Source organism: Carettochelys insculpta, chromosome 1 (assembly GCF_033958435.1).
Source record: "Carettochelys insculpta isolate YL-2023 chromosome 1, ASM3395843v1, whole genome shotgun sequence".
NCBI classification, from domain to species: domain Eukaryota; kingdom Metazoa; phylum Chordata; order Testudines; family Carettochelyidae; genus Carettochelys; species Carettochelys insculpta.
Window position 1 is genome coordinate 291,766,932 of NC_134137.1, and position 26,714 is coordinate 291,793,645.

The 26,714-nt window shown below is 45.1% G+C and overlaps 1 protein-coding gene across 4 annotated transcripts in view; it reads right to left on the bottom strand.

Annotated features, from left to right (window-relative positions):
- Positions 1-26,714, bottom strand: part of ELK3 (ETS transcription factor ELK3) — a 56,811-nt gene continuing 30,097 nt past the window's right edge. For 3 of the 4 annotated variants that reach the window (XM_075011583.1, XM_075011597.1, XM_075011588.1), the window contains 3 exons: positions 13,627-14,424; positions 6,270-6,392; positions 1-1,656 (listed from right to left, as the gene is read on the bottom strand). In XM_075011583.1, the coding sequence (XP_074867684.1) occupies positions 1,558-1,656; positions 6,270-6,392; positions 13,627-14,424 (1,020 nt within the window). In that variant the 3' untranslated portion in view covers positions 1-1,557. Of the gene's footprint in view, positions 1,657-6,269; positions 6,393-13,626; positions 14,425-18,627; positions 18,716-26,714 lie in introns of those variants that run through there. The other variant, XM_075011605.1, reaches the window with a different exon arrangement.

Genomic DNA, 26,714 nt, shown 5'->3' on the forward strand with positions numbered 1-26,714 from the left:
TAAAATGTTTATTTAGCACCTTTCATCTTGAAGGATCACAAGCCACTTTACAACTAAAAACATGCATCACCAAGGAAATGCATCCAGGCAGACAACTCGCGCACAGCTCACGTCATAAAATCCAAGAAAGAAGTATTGTGGCCAGTTACGAGGGTCAAAGCCCACTATTCACACAAAGTGTAGTGGGACTTTATTACAGCTCTGCTGGAGCGGATCCAGGTTTCGGTATTTTATTTTGTTGTGTTCTAAAGAGCCACACAGGATCCTGCACACCCCCCATTTTATCTACTTTAAAAGACAGATGACTTGTCAGCTCTGCCAAGATAGGAATTTGTGGTGCAAGGCAATCCAGGTATTTCACACCTGACAGTTTGTGATGATTAAGCCACCACCCCAAGCTTAGAGTGCATGCCAAACCTTTAGGTTGGCTGCAGCAGTAATGCAGCAGTACTTATGAAACCACAATTCTCAAGTACGTGATGTTTTTGCCCATACCATCCCATGTAAGGTCTCCTTACAAGCACGAGGTGTTAAAGTTCTGCAAGTTCTGCAGTATGGGGGTAAGCCTCATTTTCAGACAGCTAAGTGGCTGAAATAGTCTTCCAACGGCAAAAGTGAAAGGCATGTGCAACACCTGGACAAAGCATTTGGAAAACCAACCAGGGGAACAATCCTGCATCAACCAGTAGTCTGGAGAGTACGTGATGGTCTGTTCTGCTGTAATTCCAAAAATTCATATGCAGTTTATGAAAATAATAGGTTCTGAGTGAGTCCTCTTTCTCTGCAGACATGTTTACAAAAAGTCGTTAAAATAGTTCATGACTCTTCAGAGCCCAATCCCTTCGTGGTGTAAGTCTGTTAAAGTCAATGGAGTTATGCCAGAGAGGAAAGTAGGAAACTGCATCTGTATAGATATGGCTTAGTTATTCTTAAACATATTTCCTGGACATATCATTTATTATTGTCTTTCAATTCAGAAAAAAAAATCATACAGCTATTTTTTATACAATTTGGAAGCAGTTAATACAAAGTTACATGAATACACTGCATCATTATGGCCTATCTGTGGAAAAAATACTGAAATACTACCAAAGGGCTGGTCGATACTAGTTTTGTCTTTCAACATTGTATCTTAATACTAGAAAATATATAAATCATTTGCATAACACTATGCAAAAGAAGGCACAGCCGGTTATACTTTACATAAGCACAATGCATAATATGCAGAAAAAAACTGGATTAAAAAAAAGCTTCACATCCTTATTAGTTACATTGTTGTAATCCATTAAGAAAAGTACTTCATCAACAACAGTGTTCAACACTTGAGAGCTATGATAAACAAAATTCAAATTCACTTAATGCAAAACAGATTTTTATAGAAATATAAAAACACTGTTTAAAAATGCTAACATAATAAAAGTAGATCCAGGTAATGAAAAGTGCAAACCAATGTAATGGAGGGTTTCACAATGTCCTTCTTGTGACACAGGAAAAAACTAACCCAGGGGAATGAATGTATTAAATCAGTTAATGAGTCCTCAACATGATGAGACATCATCAGGATTTCTGAGCATTTGGAGAAAGCAGTACTGGAGAAGAGGCCCCATCCAGACTGGGGATTGGTACTGGTATGTGACCATTTAGCAGAGTTGGAAACTGCAAGGGGACAAAAGGTAAAATTGATTATCTTAGAGGATTACTGTCAATGCACTAAGCCCCATCACCTGAACCCAGATGATTTTTCTTTACAAAGAAAATATAACAGGTTTGCTTCAAATAAGTAAAATTGAATAAAGAAAGGATGAAATTATTTTCCTTAAATGTGCCAGAAATGTAGCTAGTTAATGCTACTGCGCAACTATCATCAGCTCACAAAACTCAGTAGTATGAGAAAAGATTTGTTGACCATTATGCATAAAGGAAGAAACGTTCTGTAATTTTACAAACCATTAGCTAGCACCTCATGGGTGTCTGAAAGAGACACACAATGGAAGATTTTTGCAAAAATGAAATTGCAGTTTCAGGATGCAGTTTAATCTGTGGCATCAAAATATAAGCCTTCAAAATTATTTTGAAGAAAGTATATGAATAATTAAATAAAAAAACCCAGTAAATACAGACTGACACAGCCATCTCTCTGTTACAATGGTATTAATTAGTGGCCTTCTGTGTATTCAGTAGAATCTGTCAGCTCTCTACAAGGGGTCCTTTGTCATATGGCCTGGGGATATTAGAAGTATTAAGCACATCACATTTTTCACAGTGCTGTGCAAAGAACATTAATTTAGTTCATACACCAGTATTTTCTTTGTCCACCCTTTTACCCTCATTGCAGCATGTCTGCACTTAATGGGTACTGACTGGTATTTAAGCTCTGACACTACAGTGAGAGCTAGGTAGGCAAGCAGGATAAGCCTGCTACATTATAAGCTCAGACTTAGTCTAATATAATCCTTGATACACTTTTAAAACTACCTTATGGCCAAACATAAGTCTTGATTCTATAAGGCTTCACTTACGTGTGGGAGCTGAGTATCCTTTACACGCATTGATTTCAACAGGCATTGAGGTCGCTGCATGTTGAACCTCCCTAGTTTGCCACCCTTGGAACTGGGGAGTTGGACAGACAATGCCGACCTCTGTGCTGCCTGGCTCTGCCAGCCCCCACCGCCCACCTCTGCCATAGGCCTCCGCTCCCAGCCCTGGCCACTGGATACTGCTTGTGGCTGCCAACTCCTGGCCTCTGGCCCCTAGCCACTAAACTACAGATTTCCCAATTATGACAGACCACAGATGTTGCTGGACCAGAGAGTCCCAGACTAGAGAAGTTTAACATTTACTATAATACAATTAATGCCCTGCCACAGGACAGAGCACAAGCCTAATTACCACCGTGTTCTACAGCTAGCTCCACATTTTAGCTAAAAATTGGACTTTCTAGCATTCAGTGGGAAATCTGAAATGCATCAATCTGCGTGGGCAGCATTAGGCAATAAGGGGCGGCGCACCAGGCTGGAGGCTGTCTCAAAAATTAGTACTGGTTTGTTTACTGCAGGCTTTCTTTTTAGATTAGCCAGCCACCAGAAGACTCACCACCATGACCCTGGAAAACCTTTTACCTGTTAAATTTCAACTGATTACACACAAAAAACACCCCAACTGTTTCTTGGGGTTTTTTTTCTTATTTTTTTATATTGTATATGTTTCAAGAGAGGTATGTAACCTAAAATGCCCTTGTACGCCTAACACAAGAGGGATGGTTTGTGTGATAATTGGCAGTTCCCTTAGGCAGGTGAGGTGCTGAGGCTACTCATCAATATGCAAAATATGCTGATTTTTACTGTAACCTCATCTCTCCACCCTTCTGTTCAGTTCTTCTACCTGTTGTGTTTTCTGGGTGAAACTGAGGCTTGGATGGAGAGCTGTCTAAGGCAAGGACTGTTTTTTCTCTCTTTCTCTCTCTTTTGTGCAGTGCCTAGCACAACAGGGCCATGAATTCTCTGTGCTATCATAATATAAACAACAATCAAATCCAACAGGCTACAATATTTGGGCTCACTGGCTAGCTAACATTTCACTGAAGTTTGCTTGCTTTCTCTTCGGTGTTTATATTAGGATAAAACACAATTACATACACATCTTACTGCCCCAATTAGGCAGTAATTTTCAAACTAATGATGAAAATCTAAAGTGAGTTTAATTACAGGCCAGTATTACTTCCATGGGAAGATCATCTAATTAAGCCAAATTAAGGACATAAAGTGAATGAAGCACAATTAACTGCAGATTTCAGTGGCACTTCTCCTTTTCTCCAGGGCTGAATGGGCAAAATGCTCTCCACATGCTGCGGGGGGGTGTGGGTGTTGCTTTTGCTGTGTGTGAATTCCAGGGTTGTACTAGAGGTTGAACGTCTCTCATCCAGCACCCTCGGGACCTGGCTGGTGAAAGAATTTGCTGAATAATGGGCGGTCAATATTTACTTGCACATTACCAGCACTTCCACTGCTTACTGGGCTCTTAGTAGACATTGAGGGGTCAATTACAGCTAAATAACAGCACAGAACACTGGGAGCCAGGCAGGTGGCTGTGAACAAACTTTATGAGACCACGGGAAACTTGGCCCCACCCATGATAAGCGCTCACCTGGATAACTAAAATCATGCCGGATTATGGAGTTTGCCAGACAAAAGAGTTCTGCATTACAGAGGTTCAACCTGTAGTGAGGCAGCATTCAACAACTGCTAACTTTCAGAGCAAAACATAAAGAGTACTTCATCCAGGAAGAGGCATGTGTTTCACATTACTAGCAGTGATCTCTTGCTCAACAAGGAGTGCCACCATCTGCCTCAGCAGCCAACAGCCTTCTGCTAGGCTAGTGGTCATGTCCCCAAGGCATGGTGCATAACACTGGAGAAATGCAGGCGTTGTTGGGACATTAAGACCCTCTTTTTTCCCATCATCCAACGTAGTGTACCCAGCCCTCCATCTGGTTACCACCTAATCCGTGCAGCTCTTTAAGAAGTACGTCCCACAGCCTATGGCAGCAAGCCTCCCAACCTGGCTCTGCAGAAGCCCTTTAAAGACCACTCTCCTCCCTAAGCTTCAGAGTTCACGCTCCAGCCGGAGCCACGTGTCCAAACGCTCTCCGCACAGCCGTTCGAGGGTGCTAGCAAAACCCCACAGGCCTGAGTCTGTCAACCCAAGCTGGGAGGCTCACTGCCGTGGGCATGGGAGACCTTCCCAGCAGGGCTGACAGCCTTGTCGGGCCCCTGGGCAAAGTCAGAGGGCCCCTGCTCCACGCCCCCAGAATGGGTGGAGCCTCAGCAAGGGGTGGAGCTGTGGCAGGTGGCCCTCTGCATCACGCAGACTGCAGCCCCCCTCCACTCCCACAGGGGTGCCTGGACTGTGCCACCTGGCGCTGCAGCAGAGATTTAAAGGGCCCAGGGTTCCAGCAGCCACCACTACTGCAGTAACTGCGGCTGGGAGCTCTGGGCCCTTTTCTATGGCTGGGCTCTGGGGTAACTGCCCCCTTTATGCCCCTGCCCACAGCAGGCCTAGACATACCCAAGGAGATGTTTCCAATCGTGTGCAAAATAATAGCACCGCGTGGATCAATGCCCTTAGACAAGGTGTGACAGAGCCCTGGGGCTGTGGTATGCGTTCGTTATACCGGAGAGGCGTGCTGGTAACCCCAGTGTGGAGCTGCAGTAGTCATGTTGGATCACTCCCGGCCCCGTGACTCTGCTGTACAGTATGGCCAGTCTCTGTCATCGCTGGTTCCCAAATTCCTCACGCTGTGTCCGTGCAGGTCTGCCCCAGCACTTCTGGGATTTCATTCTGGGGTTTTCGTTGCATTTGTTAACTGCTGTACCTATCACTAGCTTTCCTCCTGCCAATTAGCTCAGGAAGTCTTTTGTTTTCTGTGCCCTAGAGTCAGCAGCTCTGGTTGGCTGGAGGGTAGAGGAGCTGATATGCCTGTCCCTGTGACCCTCTTTCCAATTTCTGGATGGGTGCTGGGGTTTCGGATGACTTATATTCCACGGTTATTGATTCACATCCTTCCGGGGTTTTCTGAGGTGCCCATCACTGCAGTCCAGATGGCTCGCTACCATTTATTCTCACAATGCCCCTATATTGCAGAGAAGTGCTGTAATCCCCATTTCACATGAGAAATGCTGGCAAGAAAGGGATGAAGTGATCTGGCCAAATACACGCATGAAATCAGTGGTAGAGCTTGGAACTAAGCCCAGATCTCTTGAGTATAAGGCAATGAGAGGCACCTGAAATGAGGAAAGGATCCACTGCTAACTTCTGCACAAAGCTAGGCCTGGTTTGTATGAGTTTTCCAAAGCCATTTCCATTGCTTTCCCAAGCAGCCTCAGCAGCTGCACGGGGGTCTCTTAGCTGTGTGGTCTACTTCAGGGGTGCAGGGAGCTCAACTGTACTCAGCTAGACGCTTCAACTTTGCTTTTTCCCATCAAATACCTGCTGTGTTCGTGTTCCCTGAGAGCTGGTGCCCAGTACAGTGTGACAGTAGATCTAACACTGCAAACTAGTATGTGTCCATTTTAAATAACTGGCAGGAAGAAAGTTGGTGATAGGTACATCAGTTGAAGAATGCAAGGAAAACCCCCAGAATGAACTCCCATAACAGCATTAACTTACGTATTTTAACTACATGGAAAATTCAAACTCAGCAAGTGCACGATGTTACCCAAAGAAAAATGGGCACCAAAGAAAAATGAAATGTATCCACAAGAAAAACATACCTGAAACAGGGTGTTTGGTCCTTGCAGCCTGGCAGGACTCAAAGGAGCTACAGGACTAAGGCTGCTCCAGAAGTGAATGCTAGACAGCAGTGGACTTGGGGTCAACAGTAATCCATTTGGGGTCTGCAAGACAAAAACACCCAATGTGTGTCTGGAGGTGGAACCAGTTACAGCGCCATCTATGTTTTGCAATGTTCTGAGGTTTTACCTCCTACTCCACTTCCCTTCATGGGCCTGTAATTTAATATTCCGGTTCATAAAATGATCTCTTTTCAAAGTGATTTTATTGCCATTCTGGTTTGTTTCAAAATATTCCAAACAGAGCCATACATATTTGGTGTGCAGTAAACTCTTTCATATCCGACAGTTCTGGGACCAGGAGGTAGCCAGATATTCAAATACGCTGGGTGATAGAGAGGTGGACCTAGTAATACATACGTAACACTGAAGAAAAACAAGATTAGATATAAAGAAACAAAAATGTAGGCAGATTTCTTCATTTAAAATAACAGTAGTATGGTACTCGGTAAACTTACAGGCTACATCTACGTTGGCGAATTTTTTATTTGAAAAAACTGGGGCTCAAGAATGCAGCACTTTTTCCAGCAACCCTCTTCCGCGCCTGGATGAGGAAGACCGCCTTTTTCTGAAAGAGTCTCTTGGGAAAAAAAACCGCATGTAGATGCTCCAGGGGCCCTTTGCTCAAACCAGCAGTCCTTCATGGCACGGGATTTTTCAATCCGTGGTGTTTCCTGGCCTGTTCTTTCAAAAGAATAGATCATTTTCAATCCGCTTTTTTTGTATGTGGTTGCTTTCTTTTGAAAGAAGATTTTTTGGAAGAAATTTTCTGAAAGAACTGCTTTTGAAGGACTGGTGTAGTGATGATGTAGCCATACTGTATTTGCTGTATTTATCTGTATTTACTTTCACTATCCTGTACTTAAGGAAAACATTACTCAAATTTACTTAGCTTTAAAACACCAGTTAGTTGAGGGTTACGGATGCTAGAATGCTGGATATGAAAGAGTTTACTATATATTTATCTATATCAGAGTGGTACAACACCATACATACCTCATTTCAGAAACTGCCTATAAAAGTTATCTAATCTCTTTCAGAATGATGTTTGTTTTAATGTACACTAACAATTACTCATTCTGGCTATATATTTTGGACTACTAATCCAATAGTGTTTGGAGTCAGGTGATATACAACTAGGCTTTGAAGCTCACTCCCCTAACTGGTGTGGTGCTTCTCTTTCACTCTGTTTGAAAGAAGACTTTACAAAGTGCCATTGTATTCGTTTCAGTAATGAAGGGTCCAGAGACTGCAGTTAATTCTATGCTAGGAATCTAAGGCTAAGTGTATCCTGCCACGGATGATCAACCTGTTCAGGGTCGATCTTCCAGGGATTTGTTTCGCCCATGCGTGAAATAACACTTTCCAGGGTCAAAGTTCACCCCAGAATTCGCGAGCAGCAAGAAATTAAGTAAGGTAGACAGGAGAAATGCTCCCATTGACTTTCTTCCATTTTAGACTTTAAAGTCTGTTTAGTCAACCACTGATAAGTCAACATTAGCTACGCAATTGGCCCCAGTTAGCCAATCACCCCTTTTTAGGAAAGGACTGACGCATGTGCTTAAATCTATTGACTTTACTGGAACATGAGCACATTCTTAAAACTGAGCCTGTGCTTTGTTGAATGAGGTGGGGTGGCTGTATTTAAAATATTTAAACTCTTTGGGGGATGGAGACGAATCTCATGACTTAAAGGGAATTAATGTTCCCCACTCAGTCAATTCACATAATTGTGCATGTTTCCTACTGCTGTGGCAGAGCTACTCTTTTCATCTTCACTGTGACCAAAGGTACAAACTTTGTTCTCCCTGAGGGTCTCATTTGTCCTCCCTCAAGGGTTCAAACTGTTTGTCTGATCTTTCTGCATTTGTGGGGGCACAGGTGATATTGTTCAGACACCACAGTTAATGGGACAATAAAAGACTAGAGACAGAGACCAATTAAAGACATGGAATTTTAAAATCGGAATGATGTATTTATATTGTGGTTGTCTCTGAGGGTTAGAGTGCCCTTGCCCCAGCTGCTGTACAAATCCAGAGGAAGATTCACAGATGCCCTGAATATGCCAGTCTAATTTGACACAAAATCCTGAAGGGTAGTTTAGCAAACAATAGCTGGGAAGGGTGGAGTGGAGCAGGAGAGAACCATAATAAGTGACCTAGACTAGCAATACGTACAGCCTGAGAGCCCCAACCTGCTGGAAAACTGTAGAGGAAGCAGCACTGGGATTTGGACACAGCCTGGATGGACCAGGCAAGCAAAGGGGCAGAGTCTAAGATGACTCCTGTTTATGGTGGCTGCATGTTTTTGGGAGCAGTAGTGCTATGAAAAAAGACAAAGCAGATGAGGGAGTAGGAAGGCTGGGGTGGGAGTGCAGGGGAAGGGAGGATGACTTAAGTTCTATTTTGGCCATGTTAAGTTCAAGCTTATGTCAAGACCTCCAGGAGGAGCTGTCAGAGAGGGGCTCACAGGATTGGTGGGAGGGAGGCAGCTGGGTAGCTGAGGGGTTGGATGGTAGGGCTACCGGTCATTGTAGATGTAAAAGTGGTAATTTGTGCTGTGTGAGCAGATGAGCCCACCTCAGAGGAAGGATATGAAGCAAGAAGAGAAGGGGAAAAGGACAGAGCCCTGCAGGATCCACAAACAGTGGTTATAAGGAGATTAGTGACATCTAAAAGAGATGACAAAGGGATGGCAAAAGTTTTGAAGGAGAACCATGCAAAGTCTTCATGATGAAAGCACAAGTGAATAAGATTCAGAGGAGAGTATGATCAATGATCTCTAACACACCCGGGAAGTCAAGGAGCAGGAATATGCAAGAGGGAGAGAGAGATCTGGCCCTGGGAGGAGGAGCTTCAAAGCAGCAAAGCAGAGGAACATGGAAGAGGAGGAGCTTATTCAGAATTGGAGTCCTAAAAGCTGATCCCGAATAATGGGTACAGAGAGCCGTACTTCTCTGCGGGACAATACTCACAGATGGTCTCCTTCTTACAGAGAGATGTGATCTGAAACTGAGTTGTAACCCAGTCAGGTCAATCAATACTTTAAGGCACCTGACAATAGTACTAAGGTAAAGTCCACACCTTCAAAAATGAGAGCACTAGAGTTGTCATTTTCAGCCAGAGCCAGGAGCTAACCACAGCAAGGCCTGAAGCTGGCGAATATTTAACACAAGAAGTGCATGGTGCATTCCAATCTCCATATCACTGAGGCCATCAGACAGCAGCAAAACCAGAGGAGGAATTTAAAGTGTAAACAACAGAACAGAGTCACCTGTCCTTAAATTACATATGGAACGTGATAAATCATTTCATGTTAAATACCCAGTGGCAACATTGTATTTTAATGCTGGTGGGACACTATTATCCCAAAACCAGCAATAAACACGCTGACCCAGACAGATCAGATTTATCTCAGTTTTAAAACTAGTTCACAGGAATGTTATTGATCGTACAAACAGCATTAGAGTGAGGAAGAGCAGTGTTCCCACCTTCTCCCCAAAGAGGAGCAAGAGTAAATGTGACTCGGGCTAACACATGACAGATGACCCCAGATGATCCTTTGGCTCTCATACTGTCAGGTTTGTAACCATGGTGCTAAAGGCTCAGGCACTGCTGATGACGTAGGGAAGGGAGAGGCTCTTGTCTACATACTCATTCATATAGTAGGAATCGGTATATAAGCTACAGCCTCTGAAGTGGCTGCCTCAAGAAAACAGACATAAACCTGCTTTCCCCATTTGTCCAGAGAGAGGCAACGGTGCTAGCGAAAAACAAAAGATAAATAGTCTTCAAAACACGCCGTAGAACTGGGCAAAACAGTCACATTTTGTTATTTGAGCATTCCTGTTTTCAAATTCATTAAATGAAACCAACTCCCCCCCTCAAAAAAAAAATCTACCAAGAAAATGTCTTTTTTACGCTTAAGAACACAATTTCCCTGCAACTTTATGTCGCTGTTTTGTTTTTGAAATTGAATCGGTCTGGATTGGTTACAAAAGCCCTAAGTCTTCATTATGGTTCTTTGGTTGAGCTTTTTATTTATGTGCTCAAGAATAGTTGTTGGAAGCCATTCTGGGTCATTTTGTCACAGGGAGTGGTGGCCTTTTGTGAGCTCTTGTCAGAAGGGCTGTCAGAATTAGGATCAGATCTCAGGACACAATTCTGAACAAGCCCCTTCTCCTGCCTTTTGCTCTTTATTTCTTCCCACATAACCTTCTTTAAAAGCTGTTGGGTCACAGAGTATTCATAATCATCTGGCTCCCATCAGGGCTCATATCCACTGAAGTAGGGTCTCTGGGAAATACAGGCTAGCACCTCAAGACCTGACAACTGGCTCAACCTCTGTAAAACAGTGTATTTAGCTAAACTGTCTAGGTTCTGGCTGCCGAGACAGTTGGTGTGAAGACATTGGCCTTTGACTTACAGCACCTAAAGAAGACAGATCCCTGAACTTTTATCCCACTCTAGCTCAGCTACACCACTTGCTGCACCACATGAAACCCCCCAGACAGCCATCTTCCTGCAGTGCACGATGCCACACTATTCCCTCCTGTGCAGACTGCACACTGTACTCCTGGAAGGCGTGGGGAGGAGCGGGGACCTTGGGCAGAAGGGGTGGGGTTGGGGCAGCCAGCCTTCAGCACTGCCTGGACCGCATCAAGCCCCCCCACTGTCAGCCCTCCGCACTGCCCAGGGCTCTGGCAGCAATTTAAAGGACCAGGGGATCCATCCACCGATGTTGCCTTGACAGTGGCCGTGATGGCCAGGAGCCCCAGGATCTTCTGAATTGCTAGGCCTCAGTGCAGTCGCCCTCCTTGTCCCACTCCTCCTTTCCCATCAGCAGGCCTGGCTTTTGCTGACCATTTAAATGCCCTGCCCGACTTCTAGAGCTGGGAACATAGTGCATATGTCCCTGACTGCTCTAGTCCCCCTATGTCTCTGAAAGCAGAATCTGGAAAACAAAACGTAGTCGAATACGCAGCACTCGCCACTCCAAGAAAAACAAGCTGACTTGCAGTACGTCAGCCTAAACCCTAGATCTCTTTACTTCCTCTAGAACTACTGTTCCCTAACCTTGGCTGACGTGCTTTGTGTTTTATTATGTATTCAGTTAAGTCCAGCTCCTTAACCATGGAGGAGGCTTTTTAAACAAGCCTCAAATGAATTGTTAATACAATGGAGACAGCGTTTGTTCTCAGAGAAGGCTGCCGAATGTCTAGAAAGCAAATGGACCTGAAGAGCACACTGCACCTCTCACGAATTCATTCGGTCTCTTATGTGGCAGGTCACACTGCTAAGAAAAATTTGCTGAACGATGGACTAAACAGATGGATAAGTAAATTATGGATGTGCTTGGTAATGGCTACAATCACTGGCCTTCAAGAAGAGGCCCACAGTCCACTAGTAAACAAACCAAACAAACCAGCAGTCAGGTAGCCCTTTAAAGACTAACAAAATGGTTTATTAGGTGATGAGTTTTCGTGTGACAGACCCTGTCCCATGAAAGCTCATCACCTAATAAAGCATTTGTTAGTCTTTAAAGTGCTGCATGACTGCTGGTTTGTTTGGTTAAAATACAGACTAACATGGCTATCTTTCTGTTACTAGTAAACAAACCAGGCTCTTTCTAATTTTTCCATGTTGAAACTCTTGGGTGTAATACTCTGTTTTACAGGCAACAAGGAAGTAAAGTATCCAGAGAAATGGCGAATGATGGACCAACAAGGAAACAAATCAAAATGGTGGAATTGATTCCAGGAGTGGCATTAAATTAAAATAGACTTGCAATGGACCTTTTTTCAGTCTGACCCATTCTGGACCCAGTATGATTTATTTGTCCATTTTTGCGCCCTGAAAGTAAAACACTTGCTATGGTTATTCCCACAGCTAGATACTCCACATACTAGGCAATGCATCTCAGCTGTGGCTTGCCACACGCTAGTTCTCTCTGCTAACTGATGTTTCGCTTGGAGTTTACTGTGCACAAATGACAGGTAGAGACCAACATTTTCATTTTAGGCCAAACCTTAAATCATTCCCTTGTACTGAAGTACTGCGGAGCTCTAATGAAAGGAAGGCGTACTATCTGGGGAATTTGAGATAAGGCTTAAATGTTAACCCCACATTTCCTTGGTTTTGTGAGTGAGTCGGCCTCCCTTCCATTTCCTGCTTTGTTTTGTTATTTATTCGGTATATTTAATTTAAGATTGATTGCATGAACTTTTACTCCTGTATTCTCCCTTTGGGCATATTTTTTTACAAACCAGTTTCCTCTCTAATTTTACTGTGGTACAGACACAAATTACTTAAAATGACGCAAGTATTAAATCATCTACTTCTTGCTGACATTCTTCTTGTCCTGTTAATTACTAGGTCGATCCAATCACATTATTTTTAATGAACTCTACCTTCAGGACAACAGTTGTTCAACACCGACACTCTTGCAACTATGTAATTAGTTACCATCCATTTTACAGTGAATAGAAACAAATGGGTGTTTCTTAGACCCAAGGAAAAAGGAGACTGCAAGCAAATGCTTTCTGGACCTGTAGGGCCTTTTGAAATTTAAATTGGCTCAGGAGCCTTTTCTTAGAAACCACTTGATTTGACCTGCTTTGAAAGCTAATGAAAATGTGACCCTTTATGAATGGGTACAGCGAGCAGTACTAAAAAACCAGCCGAGCATCCCACGACATACAAATCCACGTTTTGACCGAGGAACTACTTGGATTTATTTCGTGGCCTTTTTCTCCTTGTTCTGCATACCTTGAAATTGGCTTTTAGTGAGGGCTGATTGAGGGGAACAGCTGCCCCAGCTGAATGTCTCATTATCCTTCCACCCACTCTGTGAACTGGAATTACTTTTGTCCACATTACTGAGGCAGCACTTGGAGTGTGTGTGAGAAAGAGCTGCATTTTACACATTTTTTATAGGCATATGCTTCACTTTTTTCCCTTCCCCGAAGAATCTTCCCAATGTAAATGTTATGTGCCCATAGAACATCCTTCATTCAGTCTCAACCAAATTAGGACCAGTGTTCCCTGCAAGAAGAGTACTTGGGCGGTCACCCAGGAGAGATTCAGATGCTGCCTAGATGGTTAGCCCAGCGCCACAGCTGCCCCCGCCCAGCACCATGTGTTTCTATTGGCAGTGCACATCTGCACATGCCTTGGTGCACGTGACAAAATTTATTCTGACTATGAATGGAAAAAAATAGAGGGAACCCTGATTAGGACCTATTTGCCTGAAAAGAGTCTATTAGAGAGGCACATCTTACCTGTGCTGTAAAGAAAGCTGGAGTCAGGGATCCAGAGGGAAGTGCTGGGCTGTTGAGGGCAATGGACCCAATATCGGTGCTGGACAGAACCATGGGAGGGGCTGAGATTTCCAGGCCTTTGGGTTTCTTCGCCTTTGGGGGAAGAGACGGAGACTTCGTCTTTGAACCTGAAGAGAGGTTCAGAGGCTCCAGGGAATCTGAGTCGTGGCAACTGGACCCCAGGAAGAGGCTCCTGTGATCAGAAGGGAGGGGGGAGTTAGGGGACAGAGATGGAGACCGAGATGAGGATGGCGAAGTGGTCGATGAGATGCTGGCTGTGGTAGGCAACACTAAAGAAGATATTTTAGCGGACACTGAAGAGGCGAAAAAAGCAGAGCCAGCTGCTGCTTCGGACGTGGATGGCAATGACACAATGGGCCTCGTCACTTGCTTGTCTGTTTTGTTCGTCACGAATCGTATGACAGTCCTGACTTCTTCCACTGGCATGGTTCCTTCTGACTTCTCCTCGAGCCTCTCTGTTTTGATGGGCTTGAGCGTGTCTGGCTGGTTCTGCAGGGAGTTGATGGTGAAAGAAGAGTACAGGCCAGAATGGATGTATTCATTACGGCTTGTGCTTTTCAGAGCTGACACAGTGTGCTTGTGCTGGTCTCTGCCCTCGGAAAGCATCTTACACTCGCTGTCCTGCAGCAAGAGGCTCTCTCTGCTGATTTCCACAGCATGAGGATCCATTTTCAGAATCTCAGGAAAGGAGACAAACTTGTACACAAACTTCTGTCCAATCACTTTCTTGATGATGTTCTGTGGACACAAAAGCAGATGCTAACTAAGTTAGTGATTTGGTTGCATTGAGTGTCTTATTAGCTATCATTAATTATTACTGGTTTCTATTTGAGTGATAATGCCTAGGGGCCACAGTCAGGAACCAGGACCCCGTTATGCTAGGTGCTGTACAAACACTGGAATAAATTGCCAAGGGAGGTTGTGGAATCTCATCTCTGGAGATATTTAAGAACAGGTTAGATAAATGTCTATCAGGGATGGTCTAGACAGTACTTGGTCCTGCCATGAGGGCAGGGGGCTGGACTCGATGGCTTCTCAAGGTCCCTTCCAGTCCTAGCATTCTAGGATTCCATGATATGCACAGTCACATGGCATGCAGCCCACCTGCAGCTGCTAGCAGCAAATCTCTCCACTGGCTCATGGTGGGGCACTAGCTGGGGAGGGTCCTGAGTTACTTTGTGTCTGGCTGGCGGGTTTTGCTCACCTGGCCAGAGTCTAACTGACTGCCCTATCTTGGAGCCAAGGGGGCTTTTCCTCTCAGGTCAGCCTGGTAGAAACGCTGGGGGCTTTTTTGCCTTCCTCTAGTGCTGGAATGGCTGGGTGAGGTTCTATGGTCTGCAGGTCAGACTAGAAGATCACGATGGTCCCTTCTGACCTTAAAGTCTGTGATCCTGTGAGACCTCCATAGCCAGGAATAAGGGGGGGCACAGGCAGTTTTTCAGATATTTCAGAAATGAGTGTTTGTTTTCTTGAGGTCCACGGCTCTCCAACAAAGAGTTCTCCCCTTTGAGACCGTTTCTGCTGGTGCACAGCTGTTTCTTATAAGGTAAAGAGCTGCTCTGTGGTAAGGCTGAATGAGAACTTTCATTATTCCTGTAAACTTAATTTCTTTTTCAGTCAGCCATAGCTAGCTAATTCAAGACTTGGCAAACCAGAGATCACTGTTCTCTTTCATGAGCTATGTTTTATTGATTAAAAAAAAAACAGAAAAAAAAAAAGAAAAGAAAGAAATTCAGCCTTAATTCCTATTTAGCTATTTAGATTTTTACATGGCTTCCATCACTGTAGGCTCTGAAAGCCACATACACAGCAGTAGATTTGTCCTCATGGACCTCCCTGTGAAGGTGGGAAGCGTTATTAGCCCCACTGTACAAATGGAGATGTAAGCAGCTCCCCCAATGGCAGGATGCCTTGTGGCTAGGCCCTTGCAGAACCTAGAGGCCCTGAGTGTAGGTCTGCAACCCACCCCCATGGTCTTAGTTGGGGTGTGGCCCCAAGCATGTAGCTTCCCCTCTGCAGGGGCTGGTTCTCTGGGGTTCTTCCTCCTCTCTGTCTGGGGAAGTGTTCAGAGGCTCCTTCCTCTGATGTCCAACTTGGTGGCAGCTCTGAGTCAGGCCCTGCATGCATCAGAGCTAGTTCCTGCCTCTTGGCTGGCCAACCCCAAACTGGCCTGGCTTCTCCTCTTTTATACTGCCTCCAAGCCTGACACTGGCTGCAGGTAACCCAGGGTAGAGCTAACTGGGCAAACAGGCTGTTTAACCCCTGCCTTACCCAGCCTTCCTCCTACTCCCTTACAGGGCAGTAAGGCACACAGAGCAAAGTCACTTGCCCAAGTTCATAGCAGAAATCTCCAGAGCTGGAAATTAAATCCAAAATCTCCCAGTCAACTCCTTTAACTACAAACTCATGCTTCCTCCAGTCTGAGTTGCACATGCGCCTCTCTACATAGATTACAATGATTACAAAAAGGCTATTTTTATAGTTCAGAAGCTCTTTGGGATCTAAATTAATGTGTATGTTGCTTCTCTCTGGCTTCATGTTAGAATTTGATTTATATTTTTGTCTGCTCTGCTCTGCTCTGGCATAATTGAAACATCATTCTCAGCTTTACTTCACTCTGACTCAGTTTTATACCTCATACTAATTTTCTGAATTACTCGAAAAACTATAAAATTCAACACGATTCCCAGAACATAACTGTTGCCCCTCCCCCCCACCCCGCACAGCAACATTTTAATTTAAAAAAAACCTTATGGCTCCTGAGGGTTTGTTGAATCTAATATTGGCAATGGATGTTGTGCTGGGATTCTCAGCAGGGAAAGATTAAATAAATTTAAGAGAACAAGCTCGAAACAGAGAAGCGCTTTTATAAAAAGTAATTGAATGGGCTGGTGATTTCATGCTTCCTTTGCTATTATTCAATATAGATGTGCTTTAATATAGGGGTTTCAGAAAAATCCTAATAATTAATGATGGGCAGAGTGTGAAAGATTGCATTCAGAGACCTCAAACATTTTGGATGCTTTTCTGAAATGCTGAGTCTAATAATCCACCATGATAATGTTGGGGAAAATAAGAAAGCAAATGAGTTGGCTCTTTCTGAAATGCTACTGTCACACCTACAACCGGAAATGGACAAATTAGTCTTAAGAGGGCTTTTTCACCTGCAGGTTTCCTTGTTTATTTGTCCCTGGCTGTAGCCCTGGCTGAAACATGAACAGTATATCGGACTGAAAGATGGACAACAAGTAGAGTAGCCAGTAATATCAGCTGGCAAAGGCTGCCTTTGTGCTAATGTCCACTTCTCCTGAGTTAGGTTCACCATGGTATCAGAAGAGCAGCCTCCAGTACTTGCTCCAACTCCTGTTTAAATGTCTGAGAAATTACCTCAGAGAGAGAACTCGCTTTTATTCACATTTGCTGGTCTGTCCGGAGGGGAGGGCTCATGCCTTACAGGGTGCAGTACAGACAGGAGTATCTGTAGTGTTAGTGACGAGCAGAAAACTGGTCCAGAGGCATGTGCACTGCCTCCCTTTCCTCAGTTTATGAACTATTGGCCTTCGGAGGAGACCGCCATCTCTGCAGTGTTCAGAGCATGGTCTGCAAGCGGGGACGTGAGCCCGAATGGCCGGTCTGCAACTGGCTTCTTGCATGGCTTTCAGCAAATCACTTAGCCTCTCTGTGCTCCTCCTTCCTCATCTGCAAAATAGGTATTGTAGCCCTTACCCAGCTTTGTAAAGTGTGTTGTGCGTTCTGGATGACCAAACTAAGGCTGCATCTACACAACGAGATAAATTCGAATTTAAGGCAGTTAACTCAATATTACCATGTAATGGTCTTCACTGTAAATACCATTGGCTCGATTTAGGGAGCACTAATAGTGATAGCACACTATTATCGGAACCAGGTGGGTGTAGAGTCAAGTTTGAATTTAACAGTTCGAATAAAGGCCGGTGTGGAAGTGCCATGTGTTTGAATCGAATTCATTAACCTCCAGAGGCTGACTGGCGCTGTTGCACCTGGCTCCTGGCTGCTCACCACTTGCGGGAGCTGGGAAACTGACCAATTCCCAATTCCTGCAAGTGGCGAGGAGCTGGGAAACTCACGGCGCTGTTCATCTCTGCTCTCTGCCACTCGCGGCAGCTTGGAAACTGCCCACCACAGCACCTGGGTCCCTTCTGCTCCTGGCTCCTGGCTCCCTCGAGCCAGGCACAACAGTGCTGGTCACTTTCCCGGCTCCCCCAGGCTGCAGGGACCCAAGAACCAAGCAGAAGGGTGAGTGGTGTAGAAGGGCCCAGTGGGAGGGCGCAGAATGCAGGGTTGATGTTTGGCCACTCTAGTGTGGCAGCACTAACTTGACTTTGTGGGAAGTGAGGATACTCAAAATGGGATTTATAAAACCAAGAGTTAAAAAATCAAATTCATCTAGCTTTGTGCTAGAATTCCATCTGTTTTAGGGAACTGTTACAACATGGGTGTGCCCTCACCACGCTATGACATGGTTTGCGTTTTCCTGTGCGTACCAGACCAAACCATATCACAACCAAGGGAAAAGAACTTTGTTAGCACGGTTCTTTAATGTGGTCACAATTTGATTTGGTTTAGTCTATGCAGACAAAACTAAACCATATTAGGATGTGGTTAGGACACAACCCTGGTGTAAATGGGTTTCCTTATGCAGCCAGGATTCTACCATAGAAAGGCCTGAAGTGATGGATGGGAGCTGTCTAACCCCCAGACTGCAACTAGAATTTGGGGTTTTCCCTATAGATAGATAGCAGAGCTTCCCTCACCCCAGGAGCAAATGTACAAACAGCTTTGACCTAAATATTACTTTGCTTGACTTCTATATTTTTCCTTCTTTTTGTTTTTAATTCTAACAGATAAACAAGTACAGAGAATTGCCCACCAGTAACTTTATCATTCAAGGTTTCAACTTACAGCCGTGTGCCAGCACCATCCTTTGTAAATTATGATTCACTGACCATCGCCTTCTGCAGCAGAACATTTTTAGAGTGTGCATACGCCAGGTATTCAGGGAGCTGCTGGTAAATAAAACACCAGTGTGTGTGTGCGTTTGTTATGTTTTGTTTCTTTGCTTTTTTTTAATTGCTGAATTCTGTACCAGATGAAATTTGTTCTGATTGTCTCTTTGGAATGAGCTGGAGGAGGAGTAGATTTACACTTAGCTAGATTTGGACAAGACTTGGAAGCAAGCGTATGTCATGCGTAACACTGACCTCCCCCAGCTTTTCACTGCCAAGAAATCTTGCATGAATAATTTAAGACAATGGCTCTATGAGTGAGATTGGAATCTGGGGTATTTGCTATATTGCTGCTATTACCTCCAGCTAATGAGCCACCCTGTGAGGCCATCCAAACATCCAGCAGCTTTTCCCTTCCAAGCTGAAGATACTTAACAGAGTTTCCTCAAAATGAGCAGCTTGCTGAACAGGCATTTTTTGCACAGTATGATTCCAGCAGTCTCCCAACTTAGCATGAGCAGCAGAAGTGCTCCTGCCAGGCCCAGAAAGAGGGGCCATAATAAGGTGCCTCCCCGTGAGCATGCATTGGAAGCAGGATATCCTTCTAAAGCAGGAAACTCTTTGCTGGCCCTGCTTTACCTCATATTTCACACAACAACTGACCCTTATGTCGTGTGCGCAGACAGTACAATATACCTCTAGCATTTTCCCTTTCATTTTAGGACAGTCATCTGCATGACCATCTATCTTCCTCTCCCAGTACGTACTCCAGAGTGGAGAGCGCAGAGGGGGAGGTTAGTGTTGTGTAGAGATTTACTCTTCCACTTAGTGTTATCATGGCACCTGGGACCCCATTGTGCTAGGTCATGCAGGCGTGAACAAGAGAACAAGGCCCCTGCCTGAAGGAGCTCGCTGCCTTGTACCAAACACTCGCCTGCAGCCAGCTGCAGGCCCACAGGTATGCCAAGCCCACCAATGAGGGTGGGGGAAGGGAGCAGTTTTCAAAGGGACCCAGAGCTCCGGTCACTGCCACTGGTACTTTGCTACTGCTGCTCTGGCTGCAGGCAGTTGTCAGGGAGCAGCGGGGGGGGAGGGAATGCAGGATCACCGTCCAGGCAGCATGCAGGACAGACTCTCCTTGCCCCCTCTTCCGCTCTTGGCTCCTGCCTCTTCCAGGGTACAGAGCCAGGCCCTGCTCCCACCTTGCCCCCGGTCTCCCCGCAGCTGTTAGCACAACTGGGTATGCGCCTAGGTATCTGCACTCATATTGAATCCTGCCTAAGCAGGGAGGGCAGAGCCAGATGCCTCTGAAGCTGCCTCCTTCCCTGTATTTCTGTGTGTCTATCATCCCCCCTCCTTCCTCCTCCCCATCTCTCGCTGTCTCTGGAAGACCACAGCTCCATCTCTACAAGAAATCACAGCCATCCATGGCCTCTTCCTCCCTCCAGCTCCTGGCTCTCCCTTCATCTGATGCTGTCTCTACAGCTTCTTCTCTTTGGGAGCCTCTCCTCCTCTCTTGCTCCCCATCCCATATGAGACCGCGGGGTGGGGTTGGGTTCTTCTGTCCCATTGCTGCCACCTTCTAGTCCTCCCACCTGCCCTCACCAGTCGCTCTCTTTGCCTGAACAGCGCTGCAGCCCCTTCTTCTCTCCTTTCCCCTGCCATGCTACTATGGGCCACTGTCCGCCTAACTCCTCCCATTGGCCTCCCTAGCTCATCTAAACGCCTGCTTTCCTCTCTCTTCCTGGCCTCACAATCTCCCACACTCATTCCTGGGGACTTCAATGCCCATCTGATCCCTAGCTTCACATTTTCCTTTCATCACCTCTTCATTTACCCTGCAGCCCCAGCTCAGATCTCCCAGGCGCCAACAACGCCATGCATTCCACCAGCTCTTCCCCCACGAGGACTCCTTGCCTGAGTTCCCCTTCTTTGGCCATTATTGGTCTTTCTGCACACCCTAGGAGTCCCTGCTCTGACACCCATTCACTCCCTTTGTCCGCTCTCAGCTCAGCCCTCTCCTCTTCCATTGGCACAGTTGTTAATTCTCGTTGTATTTCCCTCTCCTCAACTCTGTTTCACTTCTCTCCCACAGCCAGATATGCCCTGTCCAGCTCCAGCCCTGGCTCCCCACCCCAAACATCCGCTTCCTCCATTTCTGCTCTCACCCTGCAGCGCAACCCTGGTGGAAATCCTGCGACCTGGCTGACTTCCTCCATGACAGATTTGGTCTCTCTTCCTTCCTAGCTAATCAATTCTAGTGCTACAACTTACTTGACTCCACAATCAGAGTCCCCTTTTCACTCCCTTTTACTCACGCCTCAATCCCTCCTCTCTGCTACCTCCACTGCTTTCTCTGGTTTAGCCTATGCAGACAAAATTAAACCATGTTCTTTCAAGAGAAATTCCAAGTGAAGCTGCACATGTGGTCATACCATAGCCTACTATGCTGACAAACTCCGTCTTATTGTTTCCTTGTACTTCCCCCTACCCCGACTCACGTAAGTTAACTAAGTGTACACTCACCCAAGAAATAAGATGCTACTTCTAATTATTGGAGGGGTAGCCGTGTTAGTCTGGATCTGTAACAGCAACGAAGGGTCCTGTGGCACCTTGTAGACTAACAGAAAAGTGTGGCCTGGGAGATTGAAGTGCTCTCCTACGGGTTTTTGTATATTGCCATTTCATTGAAATTTGTATATTTCAAACGGCAATATACAAAAGTAGGAGAGCACTTCAATCTTCCAGGCCACACAGTAGCAGACTTAAAAGTAGCTATCCTACAGCAAAGAAATTTCAGGACCAGACTCCAAAGAGAAATTTCTGAGCTACAATTCATCTGCAAATTCGATGCCCTCAGCTCTGGCTTAAACAAGACTGCGAATGGCTGGCTAAATACAGAAGCAGCTTCCCCTCCCTTGGTGTTCACACCTCCAGATCAACTGCTGGTAATAAGCCTCACCCTTGCTGACTGAGCTAACCTTGTTATCCCCAACCTTGCTCTGGCTTATTTATACCTGGCCCTGTGGACTTCCAAGACCAGCATCTGATAAAGTGAGTCTGTGCTCACAAAAGCTCATGCTCAAAACTTTTCTGTTAGTCTATAAGGTGCCACAGGACCCTTCGTTGCTGTTACTTCTAATTAATTATTGCAAGATTGCATCCTATTCTCACAGCACACCCTAACAGCCCAACCAACTCAAGCCAACCGGGGAAACAAGTTCTCAGGTTCAGAACCCTCCTCAGAAAACAGAAACTATTAGCAACTGTCACAGTGGTGCATAGAGACCAACGCTGTCTCTCCAGTAGCTAGGAGTCATCGTAAATAGGACTTTAAAGACTCAGCACCTTGAGCTGTACCAGGCAGCAAACAAGACGTATAATTTATGGAGCATGAGTGTAATATGGCCCACCCTTTTCATCACACTAAAAAGCAGGCAGATGGTAACTGCAGTTGAAATGAATAATTCTGCCAGCAGAGTTGGGTTTGAATAGTGCACAGTGAATAATGCCAGGGTCCATGCACGCAATAATGACCAAACAAAATATTGAACAGCTGCTCATTAAGTTATCACTGTCCATGCTACCCATTTAATGAGGCAGAGAAAAAAATGTATTTAGAAACCATATCATACTGCATACATGAGATCTACATAGGCAACTTTTATTCTAGCATTCCCTAAGTTGTATATGCTTGACTTTGCAACCTTAATGGGCTCTTAATCTGGGGAGGGTGTGCAGGGGTGTGTGCCAGCGTGTGTGTAATTTCCTTGGTTGGTATGGGTTTTTTAACTGAAAAAACAAATCGCAACCTGTAGAATCACACCGACACTCTCACAGAAGTCGTCAGCAGGTTAGGCACTTTCAGATCCACTACACAGGCCTCTCTACCTGTTTAGCAAACAGGGTGACTGATCGCAATAGCAGGCTGGCTGTATGTGTGTCTGGGGAAGGAGTAGGGATTTGCCACTGAGCACAGGAGACACAATCTCCCTCTTCCAGTGCCCAGCCCAGAGCAGCTGGGAGCTAGCAGAACAGAGAAAGTCTCACTTCACTCCTGTAGCCCTGGGCTGAAGGGGGCATGCTCAGTTTCTCTGTGGGGATGGTGCATGTCATCTGGTCACTTGCAGACACTAGGAAGGGATGGAGCATGCTTAGTGAGGAGGGGAACTTCATAGATTTTATTTACTAAAAGACACAAGGCTGGCACACTGTAGCATACCTCTGGCTCTCACAGGCTGCAATATCCTTGGAGAGACAGTTATACTGGCCAGGCCCCCCAATATGGACAGTGCTATAGGACCAGATGACCTACACCAATGGAAGATCTCTTGTTGGTAGTGTCTACATCAGTGGGGCCAACAGCCTCGCTGGGTCCCAGGCAAGGTGGAGGGCAGAAAGCTGGGCAGCCGTTATTTCAGAATAACTATGTGAGCATCTCCACAATGCAGCCACTATTTTGAAATAATTCTGAAATAGCGCTTTTTTTAAATTTTGAAATAGGTAAACCTCATTCCATGAGGAACGTAAGCGGTTTGCACCAGGGACCAGGTAGCCTCGCAGCTAGGCCCCCTGGCCAGGGCCTGCTGGGTGGGTCTTCAGCCCCACCCAAGAGTCTATGGATTAAGTTTGGGGCATGCCCCTGAGAAATCAGTTCCCCCTTTGGCAGGAGAGGGGTTCCCTGGGGGGCGTGGGGGGGCTCCCCACTCCCCTCAGTGCCTGAGGGAGGGTCCTGGCTGCACCCTCCAGCGGCCGACCAGGTGGCAGCTCTGGCTTGGGACCTGCTGCCTCAGAGCCAGCTCCTGCCTCTTGGCTGGTCAGCCCCAAACTGGCCTGGCTTCCTACCTTTTATACCCATCCAGACCTGACACTGGCCACAGGTGACCCAGGGTGGGGCTGTTTGGGCTAACAGGCCTTGTTTAACCCCTACCTTGCTTGGCCTCCCTCTCACACTCCTACAGGAATAACTCCTATTTTGAAACAGCTATTCTGAAACAGGAGCTGTGTAGACAGAGAATAGTGCCTATTTTGAAATAAGCGATAGTGTGTCCAATGGCTGTATTTCGAAAGAGGCTCTATGTGTTTAGCGAAAGCTGTATTTTAAAATAGTGCTCAGCTATCTTGAAATGCATTTTGTGTGTAGCAGCCTTATTTCAAAATAAACTCTTCTGGAATAGGTTATTTCGTAATAAGGCTGCTGTGTAGACATACCCTTAGTTTAAATAGCAGTAATCCATGGCTTTGGTCCAGGATTCGAACCCTGCTGGTGACCCCTGGTGAGAAGGTATCACTATACCAGCAGAGGCCCATGGGGGATATGACTAGGCCTCCTGAAGGTGCTGAGCTAAAGCTTTTGGAAAGAGAATATATATGGCAGACAGCAAGAAAGAAAGAGAGGCTGGACTGACCTGAAAAGATGACAAGCTGCGAATGCGGAAGGGACGCAAGGGAAGGGGTGCCGTCGCTTAAAGAGGTATTATCTTTCACTTCCTTGGAAAAAAAGACTAATGAATTATCTCATTTTCAGACAATGGAAATTCACCCACTTGCTGTATTGAACTAATGGCTTTATCCAGCAGAAGCCAGCCACAAATGGTTCACTCGCCAGAAGGCACTCTGTGTGCATTGATCCTAGCCAAGTTTATAAACTGAGAGGTTGGAGTCAGATAATGATGCGAATTTCCCCATGCTGAGCAGCAGCCTTTTAGTGCTTGGTGAGGGAGAAATCACATGCTGAGTGGTTAGAAAATCATATCCTTCTACAATAGAATAGTCTTCTGTTAATCCTCTGTGCTTTTCAAGCTGCCTTCAAAAGGTCTTCAAGAGAGAGGTCTTAAATGGGCCTGACTTCTTTTCACTGCAACGGTAACACCTATGTATCATAGTAGCTCTGATTAAAAGCCTACACTGAAGCGGCTTCACTAGCCTGTGAGAAGGAGAATTCCTTCAAAATTGTTTTTTAGGCAACAACAAAAATATCAGTTAATCCAAACCCATTCATTACACAGAAACCAATTTGATTTCACACGCAGTGAATGACTTTTTGGATGTTCTGTTATCTCAGTTTGCCTAGCACCTATCACAAGAAGAACGCTTCAGGGATAGGGTGACACAAATTAAAAAATGACAACTATACTTTGAGCTCAATTCGACAACAAATTTAGTCTGGTTTCCCCTGTTGTGCATAACGTGCAAACCTGCTATAATCGTGCTAAATTTTAACGTTAGTCACTGCAGGGGTCACTCATGTCATTCAGCTCCAGGCAAATCAAGATGAGAACAGACCAGTAAGTATAACTATTCTTTAAAAAAAATTAATTAAAATTAGCAGTAAGCTTGATTTGCAAAGACTGTTAAGAAATCGTAGGAATAACAAGTGTGAACCCCCCTGTAAAAATCAAAAAATTAGTCATACAAAGAATAATGGTCCTGAAATAAAATAATAACAGTAATCCACGTGCGGGTGGGAAAAGAGCAATCTAACATCCAGACAGGGGAATGGTCCTAGATGTCTGAATGCCTTCAGTGTTGTGCTGTACAGTAAGTCCTCCCATCGCTTGTCTTTCCACTATCTGGTTGTGGATAAGAGTTTCCCCTCGAGCAGTCACCTGCCTGCATACGCTAATTACCAAATACAAATTCTGTGTTACCTTCTGTTCTCACTTTCTGCCATATACTTTAATCTAGTGCTGCCAGATCTTACTTAACACAGGAAAGCAGATGATTAGACTAGCCACCAACTGAAAGGCCAACAAAGTACTTGCTGTGAAACCGTTTACCCTTAACAGCGCCCTTATGACCATCCCAATACACTCAAGTGGCCTGGTTTTCAGAGGTACTGAACTTTAGTTTCCATTGACCTTACCTGGGCTGGTGAGCACTCAGAACTCCTTAAACCAGGCTAAAAATATGCCTATTTAAAAGCTCTAAATAACTAAATAAGATATCACTGAACGGCACCTAACAGCCAGCACACAGGGCTTAGCAGGAAGTTGCGCGGCTGCATGGCCATGCAGCTTGGAGGGAACCTGGTCATGGGGGAACAGCAGGACAAGTGTGAAAGGGAAAGCTAGTCATATAAGGGTGGATGGTTCTGGGATTCTGCAAATGGATTCAAGTATCTTCTATTTATAGGCTCCACCCCAGGCCCTGCCCCTGCTCCACCTCTTCCCACCCCATCCACCCACGCCTTCTACTCCACCACCTGCTCACTCATAGTTTATCTTAGACAAAGCTCTGGATTTTTTTATTTTGTGTTTGTACAGTACCTAACACCATGGGCTCCCTAGTTTTACAGTAATACAAAGAATAAATATAACAATAACAATGCACCTCACTATTCCTTGCTTTTCTTGTGATAGATTACACTTGTGCTGCATATTCATAAATGTGTCCGACTGACGCATGCTTATATCTGTTCTCTGATAAATTGCAGGCAACATGGAATCTAGCCTGTCATTTAAATCAACACAGAATTTTTGTCACGAGATGATTTTACATTAAATTTAAACATTAAAGGGAAAGTGAGCATTCACTAGTGATCACTGATAATGAAACTCCCATGCAGTAATATTGCATAGCCATGGGCATTCTGACAGTGTTTTGAGTTATTACTGTTTAATACATTTCAAACCAAAGATCCAGGGCCCGATCTATGAAGAGAGCTGAAAGATCACCCTCACACTGGTTTCACCTGTCCATCATATTATGCCTTCAACAACTTGCTACTTAACTGTGCGCTGTCACTGGCATATTTAAACTCAAAACAGTTTCGGTTAGACTACCAAGTTATTAGCCAGAAACTCTTGTGTCTCAATTGTGTGTCTCTCGCAGATGGTTTTGAAACTCTTAACTTCAGTCTTTAAGTTTTTTTTAAAGTTAGTCTGACAGTGAAGCCACTATCATAATGGTTAAAATTACAGTGGCACTACTCTATCATTGATCTTCACTGGGGAAAGTCCTAAATATGCGGTGATAACCAAACAGTCACTCCTTATGATGGAACAGCCATTTTATTGTTGTCAAGAGGGTGTTGGATAAAAT